Below are 21,633 nucleotides of genomic sequence, written 5' to 3'. Positions count from 1 at the left end.
AATTTTTAAAAGAAATTTTATAATCAGTAGATCAGCATTTGTTCATATCTACCATTTCCTCATTCACTTCTATTGGAAAGAAAGACACACCTATTTTCTTTACCGTAGCCACCCTTCTATTTTGTGCTTTGGGCTCCATCCTTTTCTCCCTTCTCTGTGGTGCCTCAACACATAAGCAATCTTCCCAGTTTTCTGTATCTTCATCCTCTTTCTCTCTCTGAGCTCAAGAGTTCTCTAAATGCAGGAGCAGGCCCCCAGTTGCCCTCTGTCTCCACCTCCATCCATTCTGCTTCCTTCACACACTCCTTGGTTTCCACCTGCTGCTTGCCCTATCCCAGGACCATTAAATGCTGCTGTTCCTTGGGGTTCTCCATGCCCGAATCTTCTCAGTTTACAGTTTCCTATGGGAGAGCTCACCAATCACCACCTATTGGCCCAAGACCTTCTAATCTTCATCCAAAGTTGCAACGCCTCTTCTGACCTCCAGACCTGTATGTCCCTTCAACATCTCTCTTTGGAGGTCTATTTTGTGCCTCAGGCTATTGTGTCCAAAATTGAATTCCTCTTCTTTTCTATCTGCCTCCTAAACAGTGTGTTTTCTCTATAGTAAACGGTAATAAAATCTACCCAGTTATCTAAATCAGAAACATGAGATCAGCTCCATACATACTTAATCATTGAGTTCTACTTGATTTACTTTCAAAATACTTTAAAAATCTATCTACTTTTTCTTTTCTTTTTTAATAGTTCCTGTGCTATACAGCAACTCTTTGCTGCTTACCTATTTTATTTATTTTATTTTTTTGCTCTACCACAAGGCATGTGGAATCTTAATTCCCTGACCAGGGATTAAAGCTGCATCCCCTCGCATTGGAAATGCAGATTCCTAAATATCGAACTGCCAGGCAAGTCCCTCATCTACTTCTTTTTATTCTTTCAGCCTCTATCACCTTCTTTCACAGAACACAGCATTGATTTTCTAACAGGGTTTCTTTGGCTTCTATCTTATCCTTCCTATCTGTTTTCCAAAAGAAGCTTGAGTGTTTTTCCAAAACACAAAAGTGACAATGTTGTTCTTTTACTTGAAAGTTTATAGAAATTTCCCTTTGTCATTAGGATATCTTCCAAACTCCTAACTGTGGCTGGTAAAGAGCTTATAGTTGGCTCCCACCCCCTCCTCCTGCTTCCTGCTGGGCCACAAAGAAATCCTCTTCCTTCAAATCTTGCTCCTCGTTATGTGTTCACTTATGCCGTCTCTTTTTCCTAAAGTAGGGTATCTCTTGTTTTTACTCCTTTGGATTGTTCTTTAATTATTAGTTCCTCAGGGAAACCTGCTTTGCTCTACTAGATGTATGTTCCTTTAAAGTAAAAAATAAAACAAAACGTTTGCCTATTTGGTTATTTGTATTATCACATGGAATATAAATTCATTAGGGATGAAACCATTACTGCATTTTACACTGTATTTCCAGCTTCTAAGAACTTGCTTTGATATAGAGTAAATTTCTAAGAAATAGTTGCTCTATGTGTGAGTAAATGAGTAAGTAGACATACAGGATGACAGGGAGAGAAAATTGTGCTTAAAGTGGGTCACAAATAGTCAGACATGACTGAAATGACTTAGCCCATTCACTGCAGAGGGAGAAAAACATGTATGAGACAAGATTCCTACCTTCAAGTGGCTTGCTGTGTACAGAAAAGGGAACCAATACACATGAAACTACTAACAAATGACAATACTAAACACGTGATACTAACTATAAAGATTGTGCAAATTGCAAGAAGGAAAAGGTCACCATGGTCCAGAACAGTTTGGAAAAGCTTCATGGAAGAGGATAAAAATAAGGAAACATATCTAAATATGGACATTTCGAAAAGATGACAAATATTTAGGAAGGGAAGAATTGCATTTGATGGTAGTTGAACACTACTTTAAAAAAAAATTGAGGTATAGTTGATTTACAGTGTTGTTTAATTTCTGCTATATAGCCAGGTGACTCTATGGTTTTTCCAGGAATCATGTATGGATGAGAGAGTTGAACCATAAAGAAGGCTGAGTGCTGAATAATTGATGCTTTTGAACTGTGGTGCTGGAGAAGACTCTTGAGAGTCCCTTGGACAACAAGGAGATCAAATCAGTCAATCCTAAAGGAAATCAACCATCAACATTCATTGGAAGGATTGATGCTGAAACTGAAGCTCCAACACTTTGGCCACCTGATGCGAAGAGCTGACTCATTGTAAAAGATCCTAATGCTGGGAAGGATTGAGGGCAGGAGGAGAATGGGGTGACAGAGCATGAAATGGTTGGATGATATCATCGACTCAATGGACATGAGTTTGCGCAAATTCCAGAAGATAGTGAAGGACAGGCAAGCCTGGTGTGCTGTAGTCCATGGGGTCACAAAGAGTTGGACATCACTGAATGACTGAACAGCAAATATATAGTATACATACATACATATATGTATGTATGTATGTATAAATATGTTGGTGGTTTAGTTGCTAAGCCATGCCCAACTCTTGGCAACCCCATGGACTGTAGCCTGCCAGGCTCCTTGTCCAAGGGATTTTCTAGGCAAGAATATTGGAGTAGGTTACCATTTAGTTCTCCAGGGTATCTTCCCCATCCAGGGATTGAACCTGGGTCTCCTGCATTGCAAGCAGATCCTTCACCAACTGAATTACCAGGAGCTATTCCTGGAGGAGGGCATGGCAATGTACTCCACTATTCTTGCTGGAGAATCCCCATAGACAGAGGAGCCTGGCGGACTTCAGTCCATGGGGTTGCAAAGAGTCAGACATAACTGAGAAGCTATGTGTGCATGCGTGCACACGCACACACACATTCTTTTTAATATTCTTTCCAATATGGTTTATCATTTGAATATAGTTCCCTGTGCTATACAGTGGGACCTTGTACTGTTTGGTTGTTTGTTTTTCTCGCTTTTTCCTGCTCATAATTCTTTTCCCACTTCTTCTGGTACTGATGCTATTCTTTAAGATTTTAGAATATTCATTCTCCAATTCATAAGTTTCTGAAGGGGTTGCCAGCAGCTACATTTTAAATCCAACCTTCTCACTCAAGGACATAGTCCAAGCATAGTGACCTGCTGACAATGATTAGCCTATGGATGTGACCTAAAAAAAAGCTAATTCTATTCCTTCTCTGGGATTTCATGAAACTGCTTGAAGAGAACATTTCCCTTTCCTGTGAAGCCACTGTTAGTAAAATGTAAGGCTGCCGCTATTCCTGTCCATAATGCTTATTCTCTCTGATGTACAGAGGAAGCTTGACTGCAGTCAGAGAAAATAAAAAACCACAGAGAGAAGGCATGGAAGCAAGGGAACCACAGTGCCTGACTCTCTGAAGGTCCTGAGGCCATCTGTATACCTGAATTTTCAATTTCTGTGGCTAATACATCAAGCTCATTTTAACTAGTTTCAGCCAATTTTAACCTGGTAGATGAGTTCAGACCAAAATGGGTTAAAGGGTGGATGAAGAGGGAGGACAGACAGGTAGAAGAGAATCATAAGAGTATGGTGGTAATGGGGAAGAGGACCCAGATCAAAGCAGCATCCTGAAGAAGAAGTAACAGTACTTGGTTGGGACCAGATATACTCAATGAGAAGAAAAATTTTTCAAAAACAGGAAATTTTTGGCAAGAAAGGGCAGCGAGGATGGGGAAGTGGATCTGAAGGGAAATAATAATCAAATGATGACAGCTGAGTTCCTGGTAAAGTTGGGACTTTGTCAGTCTATGGTTTCAGTTTGAGGACCCACCCTACACTGGGATGACAGTGTGAAATCAGGAAAGTGATCTGATTTTGTGCTTTGTGTCAGTGCTCAGTAGAGGATGACAGAAAACTCTAATTATGCTTCCCAAACTCCGTCTTTACCAGGGAGAATTTGTAGCATCAAACAGAGGATCTTGAATTGTGGTCCCTAGATCAGCAGCATCCGTATCACTTGGGAATGTATTAGAAGTGCAGAGTCATGGCCCAACCCCAGAGGAAGTCATTAGGGACTCTGGGGGCGGGGGCAGGGTCTCCTTTTGAATAGGCCCTGTGGGTGACATTCATACCCACTGATGAAGAATATGCTCTACATGGGGCTCTAGCACAGGTGAGGCAACCCACCACTGACTGCTATAATTTCACACAGGAAGAATGACTCCCTTTGAAAAATTCATCTTCCCTGAAAAACTGTATATTGAATATGTGCTATCTGTCAAGCACGTTGGACACTGCAGAAAACAAACCTGATATCGTCAATCATGAAAATACATAGGTGTTGGCAATTAAAAATTAGGCTATGGTCAGGGGAGAACAAGATGGCAGAGGAGCAGGTGGACGTGGAGTCCACCCCTCTCCATGGATACATCAGGAATACACTTTCAGACACAGAAATGCATGCAGAACATCAGCTGAGAGCAGAGAGGAGTACCTGACCACTGGAAAAGAATATATAGAAGCACGCAAAACTCAGTAGGACAAAGGAACTAGGGGGAAATACAGAAGTGTTAGTAGGACTGGATCTGCCCTCAGTGGGTGGGGAAACTGAAGCAGGAGTCCGATCCCCACATCTGGGCAGTTACCTGTGTCAGAGAAGAAACATTTAAGGCTGGGAGTGAAACAGCTGACCTGTGGCAGCCTCAATGGAATGAGAATCAGACAGTCCTTGCCACAGCCATATATACCCCAGATAGGAATACAAGTCCCCTGGAAGGAACAGCAGCTGGCAGCTGCAGTTTAGGGACTGTGGAGTGATCCCAGGGTGAGGGCTGCTGTTAACTGCAGGGAGATGGATCAAGGGGATGTGAGGGAGGAGATTGTGCTGTGAAATGCCTGTGAATGAAAGCCAGGCAGCCAAGGAAGCAAGGCGATACTGCTGAGTCATGCATAGGGGGTGGAGCCATCATCGTAGTCTCTCTTTCCCCACACGTCAGCATTGGCAGCTAAACAATAGAGATGCTGGCCCATCAAACACCTGATACTCTGAATTACAGAGTAGGACTCCACCCAGGATGCTCCTTTAAGAGATTGATGTGTCTGAACTACACAGTAGGACACCACCCAAGGTGTCCCTTCAAGTGCCTGACATGCTGATCTACAGAGTAGAAACCCAGCCACAGGACCCCCTCTATGTGCCTGAAACACCAACAACAGACAATGACCCCAGGCAAGGGATCCCTCTAAGTGCCTGATGGGGAAGAGCTACAGAGAAAGACTGGTGAAAGAGGCCTTCTCATTTCCAGCTATGAGAGTCTAGAAAAATGACTCAGATACGGCCATAACTCCTGGGGCAGAGGAGTTATGTCCATGTCCTGCACACTTTGGGCAACCAGGGTCCCCATAAGCCAAGCAACTTCACCACCTTCACACTCAACTCTCACTGGGGCAGAGCTGCCACAGGCAAAAAAAAAAAATCTTGTCTGTACATGCAAGGTCACTTTGGTAGTGTCCAATTCTTTGTGACCCTGTAGACCATGGCGTGCCAGTCTTCTCTATCAGCGGGGTTCTCTAGACAAGAATACTGGAGTGTATTGGCCAATACTGGTTGCCATACCCTTCTCTCTCTCTCTCTCTCTCTCTCTCTCTCTCTCTCTCTCTCTCTCTCTCTCTGTGTGTGTGTGTGTGTGTGTGTGTTAGTTGCTTAGTCGTGGCCGACTCTTTGCAACTCCATAGACTGCAGCCCACCAGGCCCCTCCGTGCATGACATTCTCTAGGCAAGAACACTGGAGTGGGTTGCCATTTCCTCCTCCAAAAGAAACTATAGAAAGAAAGAAAGTGAAGTCGTTCAGTCGTGTCCAACTCTTTGAGACCCCATGGACTGTAGACTACCAGGCTTCTCCATCCATGGAATTTTCCAGGCAAGAGTACTGGAGTAGGTTGCCATTTCCTTCTCCAGCACTATATTTCCTGCTGCCCTAGCCACCAACTCCCTTGCATACCTGGTGCTGCCAGAAACACTGTGACCCAAGCAGCTGCACCACCTCCACACATGGCCCTCACAGGGGCAAACCCAAGTCCTCCAGGGCAGCCTCAGGAGCAAACCCCAGTGGACCATTCACATGCATAAGTGGAAATAAAACCACAATTGAAACTCAGGGGCAGTGTTGCTAAGGAAGAAGACCTCAAACCTTTCCACCAGCTGCACAAGCTGTAGATTAAATCCACATGATCAGCTAGGCAGACACTGTGTCTATGGAATAGATAAAAGGACATTGAGAGATCTCACAAAATAAAAGGCACTAGTTCTGATAGCTGTGAACATTGGAAGCAAGAACACACAGGAGTAGGACCAGATTAGAATCTGAGCTGCCCCCAGAGCAAGCCCAGTGAACAGCATAGTGTTGGAGGGCATTCTAGGGTGGACTGTGACTCCCAGCGAGGGAAAGGACTCTGACAGCAGTGACTCAAGAAAAACACTTATTTGGCTATTTGAGGTTTTTTGTATTTCCATACAAATTGTGAAATTATTTGTTCTAGTTCTGTGAAGAATACCGTTGGTAGCTTGATAGGGAGTATATTGAATCTATAGATTGCTTTGGGTAGTATACTCATTTTCACAATATTGATTCCTCCAATCCATGAACACGGTATATTTCTCCATTTGTTTGTATCCTCTGTGATTTCTTTCATCAGTGTTTTATAGTTTTCTATGTATATGTCTTTTGTTTCTTTAGGTAAATATACTCCTAAGTATTTTATTCTTTTTTTTTTTTTTGAATCAGTTCTAATGAAATGGATAAAACTGGAGCCCATTATACAGAGTGAAGTAAGCCAGAAAGATAAACACCAATACAGCATATTCATGCATATATATGGAATTTAGAAAGATGGTAACAATAACCTTATATGCAAGACAGAAAAAGAGACACAGATGTATAGAACAGACTTTTGGACTCTATGGGAGAAGGTGAGGGTGGGATGATCTGAGAGAACAGCATTGAAACATGTATATTATCAAGTGTGAAACAGATCGCCAGTCCAGGTTGGATGCATGAGACAAGTGCTTGGGGCTGGTGCACTGGGATAACCCAGAGGGATGGGATGGGGAGGGAGGTGAGAGGGGGATTCAAGATGGGGAACACATGTAAATCCATGGCTGATTCATGTCAATGTATGGCAAAAACCACTACAATATTGTAAAGTAATTAGCCTCCAACTAATAAAAATAATTGGGGAGGGGAAAGAAAAACACTTATTATTCTTATGTTTTCACTTGTTCTGTAGTTTCTTTGGATTTTTGTTTGTTTATTTGTTCCTTCCCCCCCTCTGTTGTAGTTGTTGATTTTATTGGCAGTATGAAATCTAATTAAACTTTTGAGTTTTTTCCACTAACTCACATTTTTTATTGTCATAAACCTCTGCCTCTACATTGGGCTTTTGCAGTTCTGTGGAGTTTTCCTTCTTCTTTTTTTTCTCTTTTTTAAATTTTAATTTTCTAAGCCTATTATTATTTTTTCTATATTTATTCCTTTGTTTGTTTTCCTTACTATTCTTTTCCCCTTGCAGCTAATCTCCAATGTATATAAATCTTCTTTATCTACCTTTAGCTAATTTTGCATATGTATTCTTTCTTTCTTTTCTTTCTCTCCTTTCCTCTCAACATATTTGTTAGTTTTATTTTCATTGCTTTATGCCCCAATTCGCACCTTGCTTTAGTTTTGTTTTTCAGTTTGTTAGTTTTGTCCTTAGCTGGTAGACATAATTTTTAGTTTCCTTTGTTCATCAGGTCAATCTATTGTACTTTATTTTTGTTGGACTGTTTTGATTTTGCTTATAGGTGTGTGTGTGTGTGTGTGTGTGTGTGTGCATGTGTATATTCAGTCATACTTTTTATTGTTATAAACCTCTGCCTCTACATTGGGCTGTTGCAGTTGTGTGGAGTTTTCTTTTTTCTTTCTTTCTTCTTCCTTTTTTTCTTTTCTCTTTTTTATAATTTTAATTTTTAATTTTTTAAAACCTATTATATCTTTATGCATTTATTCCTTTGGTTTCCTTTCCTACTGTTCTTTTCCCCTTGAAGTTGATCTTTAGTGTATACAAATCTTCTTCATCTACCTCTATTTAACTTTGCATATCTGTTCTTGCTTTCTTTTCTTTCTTTCCTTTCCTCTCAACATATTTGTTAGTCTTGTTTTCATTGCTTTATTCCCCACTTGGCACCTTGCTTTAGTTTTGTTTTCCAGTTTGTGCTTTAGTTAGTTTTGTTCTTAACTAGTAAACATAATTTTTGATTTCCGTTGTTTGCTGGGTCAATAAACTGTACTTTATTTTTGTTGAACTGTTTTGACTTTGCTTATGGGTGTATATTTATATGTGTATATTCCATTATTTTAATTATTATTTGCCTGATTTTGTAACTGCCATTTGTCTGGGGTTCTTCTTTGGTTTCTCATTTTGGGGTATTTGTTTTAATCTCACTTAATGCCATAACAAACCACTTGTGAAACCTTCATTCCTGATCAGAGATCAAGTCCTGAACATTTGGAGTAGGAGCAGACTCCAAAAGCCTAGACTACCAGAGAACTAACCCTAGGGAGTATCAAATAGTGAAAACTCACACAAAGGAAACCACTGGAATACAAGACCCAACATCACCCAACCACCAGTAGCAGCCTGTGTAGGATGCCTCATCTAAACAACAAACAAAACAAAAATACAAACCCAATCATCAGCAGAAAGGATTACCACCTCAGTCAGCTTTTCTCACCAGAGGAAAATCAAACAAACGAACAAAAAACTCAGCACAAATATCACCCTATATGAAGGTTACACAAACCACTGGGCCAACCTTAGGAGGACAGAAACCAAAAGGAAGAAAAAATTTAACCCTGAATCTCGGGAAGAGGAGAACTCAAATACAATAAATTTAAAAAATAATAAAAAGGCAGAGAAATACCACACAAATGAAGGAATAAATAAGAAACACAGAAGTCCAAATAAATGAAAAGGAAATAGGCAAACTACCTCAAAAAGAATTCAGAATAATGATAGTAAAAATGATAATAATAATAAAAAAAAAACCTTGAAAACAAAATGGAGAAAAAGCAAGAATCAATTAACAAAGACCTAGAAGAATTAAAGAATAAACATACAGAGACATACAACACAATTAATGAAATTAAAAATACTCTCAAAGGAATCAATAGCAGAATATCTGAAGCAGAAGAACGAATCAGTGAGCTGGAAGATAAAATGGTGTAAATAACTTCTGAAGAGCAGAATAAAGCAAAAAAAAAAAAAAATGAAAAGAATTGATGATGGTCTCAGAGACCTCTGGGACAATATCAAATGCACCAACATTCAAATTATAGGTATCCCAGTAGAAGACAAGAAAAAGAAAGGGTATGAGAAAAGTTTTGAAGAGATTGTAGTTGAAAATTTCCCCAACATGGGAAACTAAATAGTCAATCAAGTCCAAGAGGCACAGAGTCCCATACAGGATAAGCCCAAGGAGAAACCAAGACACATACTAATCAAACTAACAAAGATTAAACACAAAAAAAGAATATTAAAAGGAGCAAGGGAGAAGCAACAAGTAACATAAAAGGGAAATGTTTTATGCAAATGGAAAACAAAGGAAAGCTGGAGTAGCAATTCTCATATCAGACAAAATAGGCCTTAAAATAAAGAAGATTACAAGAGATAAGGAAGAACACTACATAATAAACAAGGGATCAGTCCAAGAGGAAGACATAACAATTGTAAATATCTATGCACCTAACATAGTAGAACCTCAATACATAAGACAAACACTAACATTCATAAAAGGAGAAATTGATGGTAGCACAACCACTTTAACACTCCATTCATACCAATGGCACATCATCAAAACAGAAAATTAATAAGGAAACACAAGTCTTAAATGATACATTAGATAAGATGGATCTCATTGATATTTTTAGTACGTTTCATCCAAATACAGAGGAATACACCTTCTTCTCAAGTGCACATGGAACATTCTCTAGGATAGACCACATCTTGGGTCACAAGTCAAACCTCAGTAAGTTTAAGAAAATTGAAATCATATCAAGCATCTTTTCTGACTACAACGTTATGAGACTAGATGTCAATTACAAGAAAAAATTGTAAGAAACACAAACACATGGACATTAAACAATACACTTCTAAATAATCAACAGGTTACTGAAAAATCAAAAGGGAAATAAAAAAATGTCTAGACAAAAATGACAATGAAAACACAACAACTCAAAACCTACAGAATGCAGCAAAAGCAGTTCTAAGAGGGGAGTTTATAGCAATACAATCCTACCTCAAGGAACAAGAAAAAGGTTGAATAGCAAATCTAACTTTACGCCTAGAACAACTGGAAAAACAAGATGAAACAGCCCCCTAAATTAGCAGAAGGAAATAAATCATAAAGATCCAAGCAGAAATAAATGAAAAAGAAATGAGAGAAACAATACTAAAGATTAGTAAAACTAAAAGCTGGTTATTTGAGAAGATAAACAAAATTGACAAATCTTTGGCCAGACTCATCAAGAAAAAAAGAGAGAAGAATCAAATCAACAAAATTATAAAGGAAAAAGGAGAGGTTACAACAGACAATGCAGAAATACAAAGGATTATAAGAGACTATTATGAACAACTATATGGAAATAAAATGGATAACCAGGAAGAAATGGACAGATTCTTAGAAAAGTTCAATCTTCCAACACTGAACCAGGAAGAAATAGAAATTATGAACAACCCAAATAAAAGCACTTAAATTGAAGCTGTGATTAAAAATCTCCCAAAAAACAAAATCCCAGGACCAGATGGCTTCACAGGAGAATTTTATCAAATACTTAGAGAAGAGTTAATGCTTATCCTTCTAAAACTCTTTCAAAAAATTGCAGAGGAAGGAACACTTCCAAACTCATTCTATAAGGCATCTATTAACCTGATACCAAAATCAGACAAAGAGAAAACTACAGGCCAGTATCACTGATGAACATAGATGCAAAAATCCTCAGCAAAATTTTAACAAACAGAATTCAGCAACACATCAAAAAGCTCTTACACCATGATCAAGTTGCATTTATTCCAGGGATACAAGGATTCTTCAATATATGCAAATCAATCAATGTGATACACCATATTAACAAATTGAAAGGTAAACACCATACAAAAATATCAATAGATGCAGAAAAAGCCTTTGACAAAATTCAGCACCCATCTATGATTAAAATTCTTCAAAAAATGGACATAAATCTACCTCAACATAATAAAGGCCATATATGATAAGCCTACAGCAAACATTATTCTCAATGGTGAAAAACTGAAAACATTCCCCCTAAGATCAGGAACAAGACAAGGGTGTTCACTTCCACCCGTATTATTCAACATAGTTCCGGAAGTCCAAGCACAGCAATCAGAGAAGAAAAAGAAATAAAAGGAATCTAGAATGAAAAAAAAGAAGTAAAGCTCTCACTGTTTGTAGATGATATGATACTCTACATAGAAAACCCTAAAGATAGTATCAGAAAATTATTAGAGCTAATCAGTGAATTTAGCAAAGTTGCAGGATACAAAACCAATACACAGAAATCACACTTGCATTTCTATACACTAACAATGAAAAATCAGAAAGATAAATGAAGGAATCAATCCCATTCACCATTGCAACAAAACTAATTAAATGTCTAGGAATAAAGTTACCTAACGAGACACAAGAACTGTACACAGAAAATTATAAGACAGTAGTGAAAAACATCAAAGATGACATAAACAGACTGAGAGACATTTCATGTTCCTGGGTAGGAAGAATCAGTATTATGAAAATGACTATACTACCAAATGCAATCTACAGATTCAATGTGATCCCTTTCAAATTACCAATGACATTTTTCACAGAACTAGAATAAAAAATTTCACAATTCATATGGAAACACAAAAGACCCTGAATAGCCAAAGCAGTCTTGAGAAAGAAGAATGGAGTTGGAGGAATCAACCTTCCCTGACTTCAGATTATACTACAAAACTACAGTCATCAAGACAGTGTGGTACTGGAACAAAAGTAGAAATATAGACCAATAGAACAAGATAGAAAACCCAGAAATAAACCCACGCACCTATAGGTACCTTATTTTTGACAAAGGAGGCAAGAATATACAATGGGGCAAAGACAACCTCTTCAGTAAATGGTGCTGGGAAAACTGGACAGCTACATGTAAAAGAATAAAATTAGAACACCTCCTAACAGTATACACAAAAATAAACTCAAAATGGATTAAAGACCTAAATGTAAGACCAGAAACTATAAAACTCTTAAAGGAAAACAAAGGCAGAACACTCGATGACATAAATCAAAGCAAGATCATCTATGACCCACTTCCTAGGGTAATGGAAATAAAAACAAAAGTAAGCAAGTGGGACCTGATTAAACTTTAAATCTTTTGCACAGCAAAGGAAACTATAAGCAAGGTGAAAAGACAACCCTCAGAATGGGAAAAAATTATAGCAAATGAAACAACTGACAAAGGATTAATTTCCAAAATATATAAGCAGATCATACAACTCAATATCAGAAAAACAACCCAATCAAAAAGTTGGAAGAAGACCTAAATAGACATTTCTCCAAAGAAAACATACAGATGGCTAACAAACACATGAAAAATGCTCAACACCGCTTATTATTAGAGAAATGAAAATCAAAACTACAATGAGATATCACCTCACACCAGTCAGAAGAGCCATCATCAAAAGTCTACAAACAATAAATGCTGGAAAGGGTGTGGAGAAAAGGGAACTTTCCTGCAATGTTGCTGCTGCTGTTGCTAAGTCGCTTCAGTCGTGTCTGACTCTGTGCGACCCTATAGACGGCAGCCCACCAGGCTCCACCATCCCTGGGGTTCTCCAGGCAAGAACACTGGAGTGTGTTGCCATTTCCTTCTCCCTTGTAGTGTTGATGGGAATGTAAATTGATATAGCCATGATGGAAGACAGTATGGAGATTCCTTTAAAAACTAGGAATAAAACCATCAAATGACCCATCAATCCCACTCATAGGCATATACCCTGAGGAAACCAAAATGGAAAGAGGCACATGTATCCCATTGTTCACTGCAGCACTATTTACAATAGCTAGAACATGGAAGCAACCTAGATGTCCAACAACAGATGAATGGATAAAGAAGTTGTGGTACATATACACAATGGAATATTACTCAGCAATAAAAAGGAGCACCTTCGAGTCAGTTCTAATAAGGTGGATGAACCTAGAACCTATTATACAGAGTGAAGTAAGTCAGAAAGAGAAAGATAAATATTGTATTCTAATGCATATATACAGAATCTATAAAAATGGTATTAAAGAATTTACTTACAAGGTACCAATAGAGAAACAGACATAGAGAATAGACTTACAGACACGGGGAGAGGGGAGGAGAGGGTGAGAGTAACATGGAAAGAGTAACATGGAAACTTACATTGCCAGATGTGAAATAGACAGCCAACAGGAATTTGCTGTATGGCTAAAGAGACTCAAACAGGGACTCTGTATCACGCTAGAGGGGTGGGGTGGGGAGGGAGATGGGAGGGAACTTCAAAAGGGAGGGGATATATGTATACCTGTGGCTGATTCATATTGAGGTTTGAAAGAATACAACAAAATTCTGTAAAGCAATTATCCTCCAATAAAACATAGATAAATTTTAAAAAATAGGCTGTGTTGACTGAATTATTATTCTGTATACCTGAAACTAATACAATATAATAAATGAACAATATTGCAATAAAAGTTTTAAAAGATGATATGGAAGTTAAGGGGACCTGAGTGTTGGTTGGGGAATCACAAAGTTTTCCCCAAAGGAATGACATCTAAATTAAGAAAAAATGATTAGAATTAATCTGGTGAAGTGAAGATCAGATAACATGAAGGCATTCATGAAAGGTGAGAGCCTGGCTCTTTCAGAGGCCTGAAGACAGACCAGCACTAGTAGGTCATTGTTAACAGTGCTGTTGAAGCAGAGGAGGCTGGCCTGATGGATCATTCAGACCCTTGTAAATTCTATTCAATACAGCATACTAACACATATATATGGAATTTAGAAAGATGGTAACCATAACCCTATATGCAAAATAGAAAAAGAGACACAGATGTACAGAACAGAATTTTGGACTCTGTGGGAGAAGGCAAGGGTGGGATGTTTTGAGAGAACAGCATTGAAACATGTATATTATCTAGGGTGAAACAGATCACCAGCCCAGGCTGGATGCATGAGACAAGTGCTCGGGCCTGGTGCACTGGGAAGACCCAGAGGGATCGGGTGGAGAGGGAGGTGAGAGGGGGGATCAGGATGGGGAATACATGTAAATCCCTGGCTGATTCATGTCAGTGTATGACAAAAACCACTACAATATTGTAAAGTAATTAGTCTCCAACTAATAAAAATAAATGGGAAGAAAAAAAAAAAAAAGATTTTGAACTCACCACAGACGGCAACTAAGAGGCTATTGAAAAGTTTCAAGCGTAAGCTAACATAATTTTTAAATGTAAATTTTCTATATAAAAAAGGCAAAATCTTTCCCATTCCACAAGTGTGGGTATGATGCCATGATGATTTAAATTTCCTCTAAGTTGTAGGATACTAATAGAGACACTTTCTCTGCATGAGGCTTTGATGCGGGTGCGTAGAGTGGTTAGTGGGTAGAGTGTCCTTGTGGGACTAAATACCAGGAAGAAACAAGGAAGAAGGGGCTTAGAAGCTGCTTCTGCTTTGTGGTTCTGGCTGAGACAGGTCCTACTTGTTCATGTCTGAAGCAGCAGGAGTGCAAGTTCATCTTCCTGTCCTACAAGGGACCCTGGTGCTCAAGCTGGTCCATCTGCAGCCTTTAGAGATGTCATTCACTTTCCAAGTATCTCAATCACCCCCCTGAGAACGGTACCCAGATCCTATCTTCCCTTGAGAAGACTTTCACTGTTAATGTCTTGGTGTGACTGTCCTGTGTTCAGACATCATGTGAATGACCAATGGAAATATGCAGCTATTTAATGTTAGTCTGTGGATAGTCTACTAATGCTTGACAGTATACTCAGACTGAGCCTGGACTGCCCTCCCACATTTCTGCGATGTGACTCAAGCTGTCTGCTCAATAGCTGATCCAGAGCCACCACAAACAGCCTGCCTGTAATTGAACTCATTGTCTTTCCCAGTTTAGCTGGCTTTGACCCTTCTGTTTCTGTCAGTAACATCAGCTTTTACTCCCTCCCAACGCCCAAGATCTGGAATCATGCTTGACTCCTGTAGGGTCTGCCCTTACCAATGCCAAGCATTGAGTTGCTCCTGGTGATCTAGTGGTGGGGGATCCTGCCCACCTGAGGGGATCCTGCCCACCCTGTCCCCAGGGCCCGGATGCCCACCAGGCCTCTCTGCCAGGCTAGCTTCTCCTTTCCTCAGTCCCAGCCCCAGCTCTTAAGGGGTTCCCAGGCTGTGGCAGCTGCCAGCAATTTCCCTTTTTTTCAAATTCCTGCAGTATTCCTCTTCTAAAACTCACCATCTTGAACTCCCATCTTTTCAAGTGTACATTCAACTTCTGTCATTAGTTAATAGGCCACTTAAGTGAAGAATCAAGTCTTTGTGTCACGTTGTATGCTCAGCTCCCAGTATAATATATGGCCCATAGGATTTGCTTAATGGGTGTATTTTGACAATAACCCACAGCCAGAAATAACTATAGACACATTGATCTCACTTTATTAATAGGAGTCTATGTTAAATATTCTTTTTCTCCAGAGCAGTGCTTTTAACTTTGGAGAACCAGCCACTACGACTCTTAATTATAAGCATTCCTTTTTTCTCCAATTACCATTAAGTCTACAACTAGCTTCTTTAAATTACATTGGAAGTAGATTTGGGGAATGACCACATATGTTTGCTAATGAGGATTTCTTAGTCTAGACTAGAAATTGTGTTTTATTCCGTCCCCAGATATTGTAGCGAAGCCACACTTAAATCATAGTCAAAAGATTACGAGAAACTTGCTTGCTTCAGTATATGGGTCAAACTGGTGTCACTTCTCCTTTAACTCCCTTAGCGTGCTTTGCACAGCCCTCCCCACCCCTCTGACCTCATCCCCACCAGTGCCCCCCACCCCCACCCCATACCCCGGCAGCAGCAGCAGCTTTCGGTTCCCCAGACCCCAGTGGCATGCTGTCTGCACACCCTTCCCTGTTCCTTCCTCGGTTAGTTCCCGTCATGCCTTGGCCACAGGCAGTTCGTCACTTAAGACAGTCCTTCTCTGATCTCCAGCACAGATCTACTTTCCTCGTTATACACTCCTACATCACTTATCACAACTGCAATTAACTGTGAAATAGTTTGTGTTCATCTCCACCAGATAGTAAGCTCTCAGATGTCAAATGCCTACCATAAAAGCCTGACACATTGTAACCAATAAATGCCTCAGTGAATAAGTAAATGAGCATTTTTTGAACGACCCATAAAATTTTCAGAGAAACAAGCCATTATAATATTATTTACATCTAGAGATTAATTCTCCTTCTTGTCCTGCCCTGAATGAACATAGGAAGCTTTCTCTGGGTCATGTGATTCACAAGGAAACACACACACATTTTATAAAGTACGGCTTTTGTAAAAGCGAGCCCCCAAACCAGAAAACAAAAACAAAAACAAAAACAAAACACTTGACTTGCTCCCAAACAGAACCCACGTTACTTAAATGATTGGGTAATAGGAACATTCAAAACATTTGTTTTGTTTCAAATTGTCTCATTGGTGCAAACTAACCTGGGTAGTCACATCTTTTTTTTTAAAACTTTATTCTGAAAATTCTATCCAATTGGGTAAAAAGTGCAAGCAAGCAGTCTCATAGATATTAATATGAATTATCTACATGTTGAAACTTTTTAGTACATGGTTATCACCAAAGTTAATGTGGTCTCCTTCTTAGAAGGTCCCAGGAACCCCGCTGGTGTGTCTGTGACCTGTTTCTGTGTCCTTTCTTGAATTACCTGCTGAGTCAGACAACTGGAGAACAAATTGGCACCAACCACAGAGGAGACTTTTCTGATAAAAAAATTTGACCTTAATCCCCCCAAGCCTTGAATATCCTCTGTCAGGGTGCTAAAAGTTCACCAGATTTGCACTAAGATCTCACACTCTCATTCATGTTTCCTCCACAATTCTTGTCTTTACTGAGAGAGGGGACAGGACTCATTTTGTCAATTCTTTGACCCGGATAAATCATCTTTCAGTTAAAAGAAGGGAGAAGGGGAAAGCTAACAATTTTGGAACAGCTTTCAAAGCCACGGATACTTGTCCCCATCCCTTTGCTCATTTTATCACCTTATATCCCCTCGGCAAATAACAGTATGGATAAATGTTACGTTTTGAGGGCAGGGGACACACACACGTGTAACTCACAGCGGGAGGAGGTATATTTGGGGGCATCAAATCTTTCTCTGGAGAAACTGACCTGCATGCATGTAAATGATCAGACCCGTCACGGTCCGTGGCAGGAGGCTCCTGGAACCCCGCATCATCAGCAGACTTGCCACCTTTGACCGCCAGCATTTCAGTGCTGGAATCTGTCCCTGAAAATCTTCTCTTGATTGTTCTTTCATTTTGCCCACAGCGATGTAAGAGCTGAGGGTCCCCGCGGGGGTCCCCGCCTCTGCTCTCCTGCTGCTTCCTTGAGGGTCTTTTACTCTCAGAGGACCTCGACAGGGAGACACCACATCCTTCATAGGTTGTGCCTTTTGCTCCGAGCAGGTTTAAAGAGCGGCTTTCACAGCTGGTCAGCTCCGGGTGCTTTTTGTCTTCGGATCCCAAGTGTACTGGACTGATTCCCCTAGGAGCAGAAGGCTCACCCAGGATTCCGCTTGGTTTGTTCTTTCTCCTTCTTCTCCGCGACAGGCGGAACTTCACTTGGGCTCTTCTCTTTGCCTGAATCCAGTGACTCTCACGGGTGGAAGATGAGTCCGAAGAATCGGTGTCGGTCTCACTGCATCTGGGGCTGGGGACGTGGAGGTGCAAGTCGCTTCTTCTCCCTCTCCCCTGCTCTCGGGCATGCTCGTCCCTCTGAGCGGCCCGCCTCCGCCTCCTAGGCTTCTGTGTTACTGGTTTCTTACCGGACTCCTGCCTAGCAGGGCTCAGCGCTGTGACAGGAGTGCAGTGCTCAAGTGAGGCTCCTGACATGTCATGTGAGATGGCAGATCTAGACAAAGCGGCAGGCAAAGGATGAGGGATTGCGGTGGGGAGGAAAGCCATGGGAATTGGAAAGGAGAGGACAGCCATGGGAAACAGAAAGAGAGAGAGATGAAAACAACAGCATGGACCCAAAGTTGGGAAAGGTCAAATGAGGGGGATGCACTAAAGGAAAAAAAAAATCAGGCTGATATAAATTATCCACAGGCAAGATAAGACAGCAGCGAGAGTCACACAGTCTCATCGTATACAGCAAGAGTACAAAACACTGGTCTAAAAACCCCAAACGGGATCGTTTGCTGCACACTTACCTGCAGATGTCCTGAGTGGATGGACAGACAGACAACCTTGACTGGCTCCGGGGAGCTGTCCCAGTTGTTGGGCTGCTGGCCTGGAGAAACAAGTTAGACAATTTGGCATCTTGGTTAAGGTAGTACATGGTCGATATCTTGCTTTTTTTCCACATATTTAAAAAATTACAACAAACGTGGCTGCCGGTCATGTTGTTCGTAAGGCAGCTCACAGGATATAGGAAGTCGGAGGGCAGGTTTGCAAAAGTAAAACTGATTTGAGGAACTTGGAACAGCTGAGAAGCTGTACCACTGTGCTGTTTCTTCATTTGTGATAGAGGAAGATGATTCCACAAGTTTCTATTCTATTTACTGTAAACTTTTGAGTGGAATGGCTCAATTTGCCTTGGAAACAAATATGTAACTCTTGCATAGCCTATGATATAAAGGACACAATGGCTATTATATGACAAAGATGATACTAATTCAGGAAGCTTCAAGAATCAAATAGCCATTAGATTGCCAGATACTGCCTGGAGTTAAGTCACATTAACATTAAGTCACTTTAAGGCCCCATGAGATGATAAATTTAAAAACACTTTGCAATATTTAAAAGCCTGCAGAGATTATTATTATTTCATCGTGGAGGCTAATAAAAATCTATCTTTCACAACATTGTTAACCTTCATAACTTTTAACTTCGTGACCAGACTAAACCTGAGAATAAGAAAGTCTGAAATTATGCAAATTGGCATAAATTTCAGTCTGTTTCATGAGACTTCTGTGTTTGAAACACAGCATTTCTTCACTACTTTGAATTTTCTAACCACTGTATTTAGTACATGTGATGATGATAAATAAAAAACTAGACTGTGTGAAGAATTACTATGTGCCAAGCATGGTACTGTGGTTTATCCGCCATCTGTTTGATCCTTATAATAATCTCACAAACAGGAAATAATAATAACAAATGTTTTGAGGGAATATTATATGCCAGTCACAGTTCTAAGTAATTTTCCTATGTTCATTCATTAGTACAAGAAACACATGTGGCAAATATTATAATTTTTTCCATGTTACAGATGAGGAGACTGAGAAATCAGTGCTACTCCTTGCTGGTTGATGGTAGAGCAGAGCTTCATGTGAGAAATTCTGCTCCTTGATCTGCTCTCATATTCAACTCTCAAGGCAATGCCCTCCTGTACACAGAGGAAACACAGGGAGTTCAAGGTCCAGATTTAAACCAGTCTGACTGCACAAATGAAATTGCCAGCAAGAAAAATAACAATAAATGTAGTAAGATTAACCCCAAATTTCAAAGTTCTAAAAATCCCCATGTTAAAGATACATACATATAAATCAACTGTAAGAAAAAAACTGCAAAAAAGCATCAGCGTGTGAAAGCTGCACAATATGCTACTGAACAACCAATGTGTCACTGAAAAAAATCAAAGAAGATATAAAAAATATCTGGAGGCAAATGAAAATGGAAACTACCTATGCAACTCAGCAAAGATACTTCTAAGAGGAAAGTTTATTGCAATACAAGCTTACCTAGGGAAACAATTAAAAAATCTCAAATAAGCAACTTAACTTTACACCTAAAGGAACTATAAGAGGAAGAACAAGCACAACCCAACGCTGGCAGGAGGAAAGATATAATAAAGATCAGAGCAGAAATAAAGGAGCTAGAGGCTTAAAAAACAATAGAAAAGATTAAACAAAAACATTAGAAAGGATTAAACTAACAGCTGGTTCTTTGAAATCTTTTCAAAATTGATAAACCTTTAGCCAGAATCATCAAGAAAAAAAGAGAGAGAGCACAAATCAATAAAATCAGAGAGGGAAAAGTAAAACTACGATCAACACCACAGAAATATAGAGGATCATTAGAGACTACTAAGAAATGGACAACTTCTTAGAAATGTATAATCTAACAAACTAGTGAATATAACAAAAAATAAACAGACTCACAGACATAGGAAAGAAACTAGTGGTTACCAATGGGGGAAGGGAACAGGGGAGAGATAAAATAAGAGTAGGGGATTAACAAGTAAAAGCTGTTATGTATAAAATAAGTAAGTTGCAAGCATATACTGCACAACACATGAAATACAGCCAATATTTTATAAGAGCTATAAATGGAGTGCAACTTTAAAAAATTATGAGTCACTATGCTGGACATCCGTAACTTATATAATATTGTACATCAAATATACTTCAGTTAAAAAAAAAGAAAGAAAACAATAAATATACCTGATTGTGGGATCCAGAGGAAAAGAAATTAATTCTAAGTTAAAAGGTTAGAAGAACTTCAAGAGGATGTGTGGAAGGCTGAATAATACTGCCCCTTACTCCTAGTCAAGATGTCAGCATTTTAATTTCTGGAATTTGTGAATCTGTTTCCTTACATAACAAAAGTGACTTTACACAGGTGATTAAGTTAAGGACCTTGAGATGGAGAGATAGTCCTGCATTATCCAGGTGGGCCAGGTATAAGCATGAGGATCCCTCTAAGAGGGAGGTGGTAGCATTAGAGTCAGAGAGAGAAAATGAAAGGATGAGAACAGAGGTCAGAGGGAAGGGGAGATGCTCCACTTCTGCCACTGAAGATAGACGGAGGAGACCCTGAACGGAGGAATGCAGGCAGCCTCTAGAAGCAGGAAAAGACTGGAAAATGAACTCTCCTCTACAGTCTCCAGAAGGAATGAGGTCCTGCTAACATCTGCAGTGTAGCCCCGTGAGACTCATGTTTGACTTCTGACCTCTAGAACTACAGGATGATACATTTGTGTGGTAATTTGTTTTAGCAGTCATAGGAAACTAACATAGGGGTAATACTCAACTAAGCTAAAAAGGAAAGTAGGAGTTATTAAAGAAGATATTAAAAATATTCTGAGTCAGAAGAAGCCACATCCCCACAGGGGAGTATGGAGTCCTCTACATGTTCCAATAGACTTATCTGCACACTTTGTTCTTATTAAGTTTATTTTATTGAAGTCTAGGGGCTTCCCTGGTAACTCAATGGTAAAGAACCTGCCTGCAATGCAGGAGGCCTGGGTTTGATCCCTGGATCGGGAAGATCCCCTGAGGAGGGAATGGCAACCCACTCTAGTATTCTTGCCTAGAGAATTCCATGGACAGAGGAACATGGCAGTCTA

The 21,633-nt window shown here is 39.7% G+C and overlaps 1 protein-coding gene across 3 annotated transcripts in view; it reads right to left on the bottom strand.

Annotated features, from left to right (window-relative positions):
* MARCHF1 (membrane associated ring-CH-type finger 1) overlaps positions 1 to 21,633 on the bottom strand; it is a 435,397-nt gene that overhangs the window by 101,993 nt on the left and 311,771 nt on the right. Inside the window, exons 3-4 of one of the 3 annotated variants that reach the window (XM_065907224.1) lie at positions 18,494 to 18,573; positions 17,452 to 18,192 (exon numbers count right to left, since the gene is read on the bottom strand). In XM_065907224.1, coding sequence (XP_065763296.1) covers positions 17,452 to 18,192; positions 18,494 to 18,573 — 821 coding nt within the window. Of the gene's footprint in view, positions 1 to 17,451; positions 18,193 to 18,493; positions 18,707 to 21,633 lie in introns of those variants that run through there. The other 2 variants (XM_065907226.1, XM_065907227.1) reach the window with 2 other exon arrangements.

The sequence above is a fragment of the Muntiacus reevesi genome, chromosome 16 (assembly GCF_963930625.1).
Source record: "Muntiacus reevesi chromosome 16, mMunRee1.1, whole genome shotgun sequence".
NCBI classification, from domain to species: Eukaryota; Metazoa; Chordata; class Mammalia; order Artiodactyla; family Cervidae; genus Muntiacus; species Muntiacus reevesi.
Note: the sequence above shows the minus strand (reverse complement) of the source record. Positions and strands in the feature narration are given on the sequence as shown.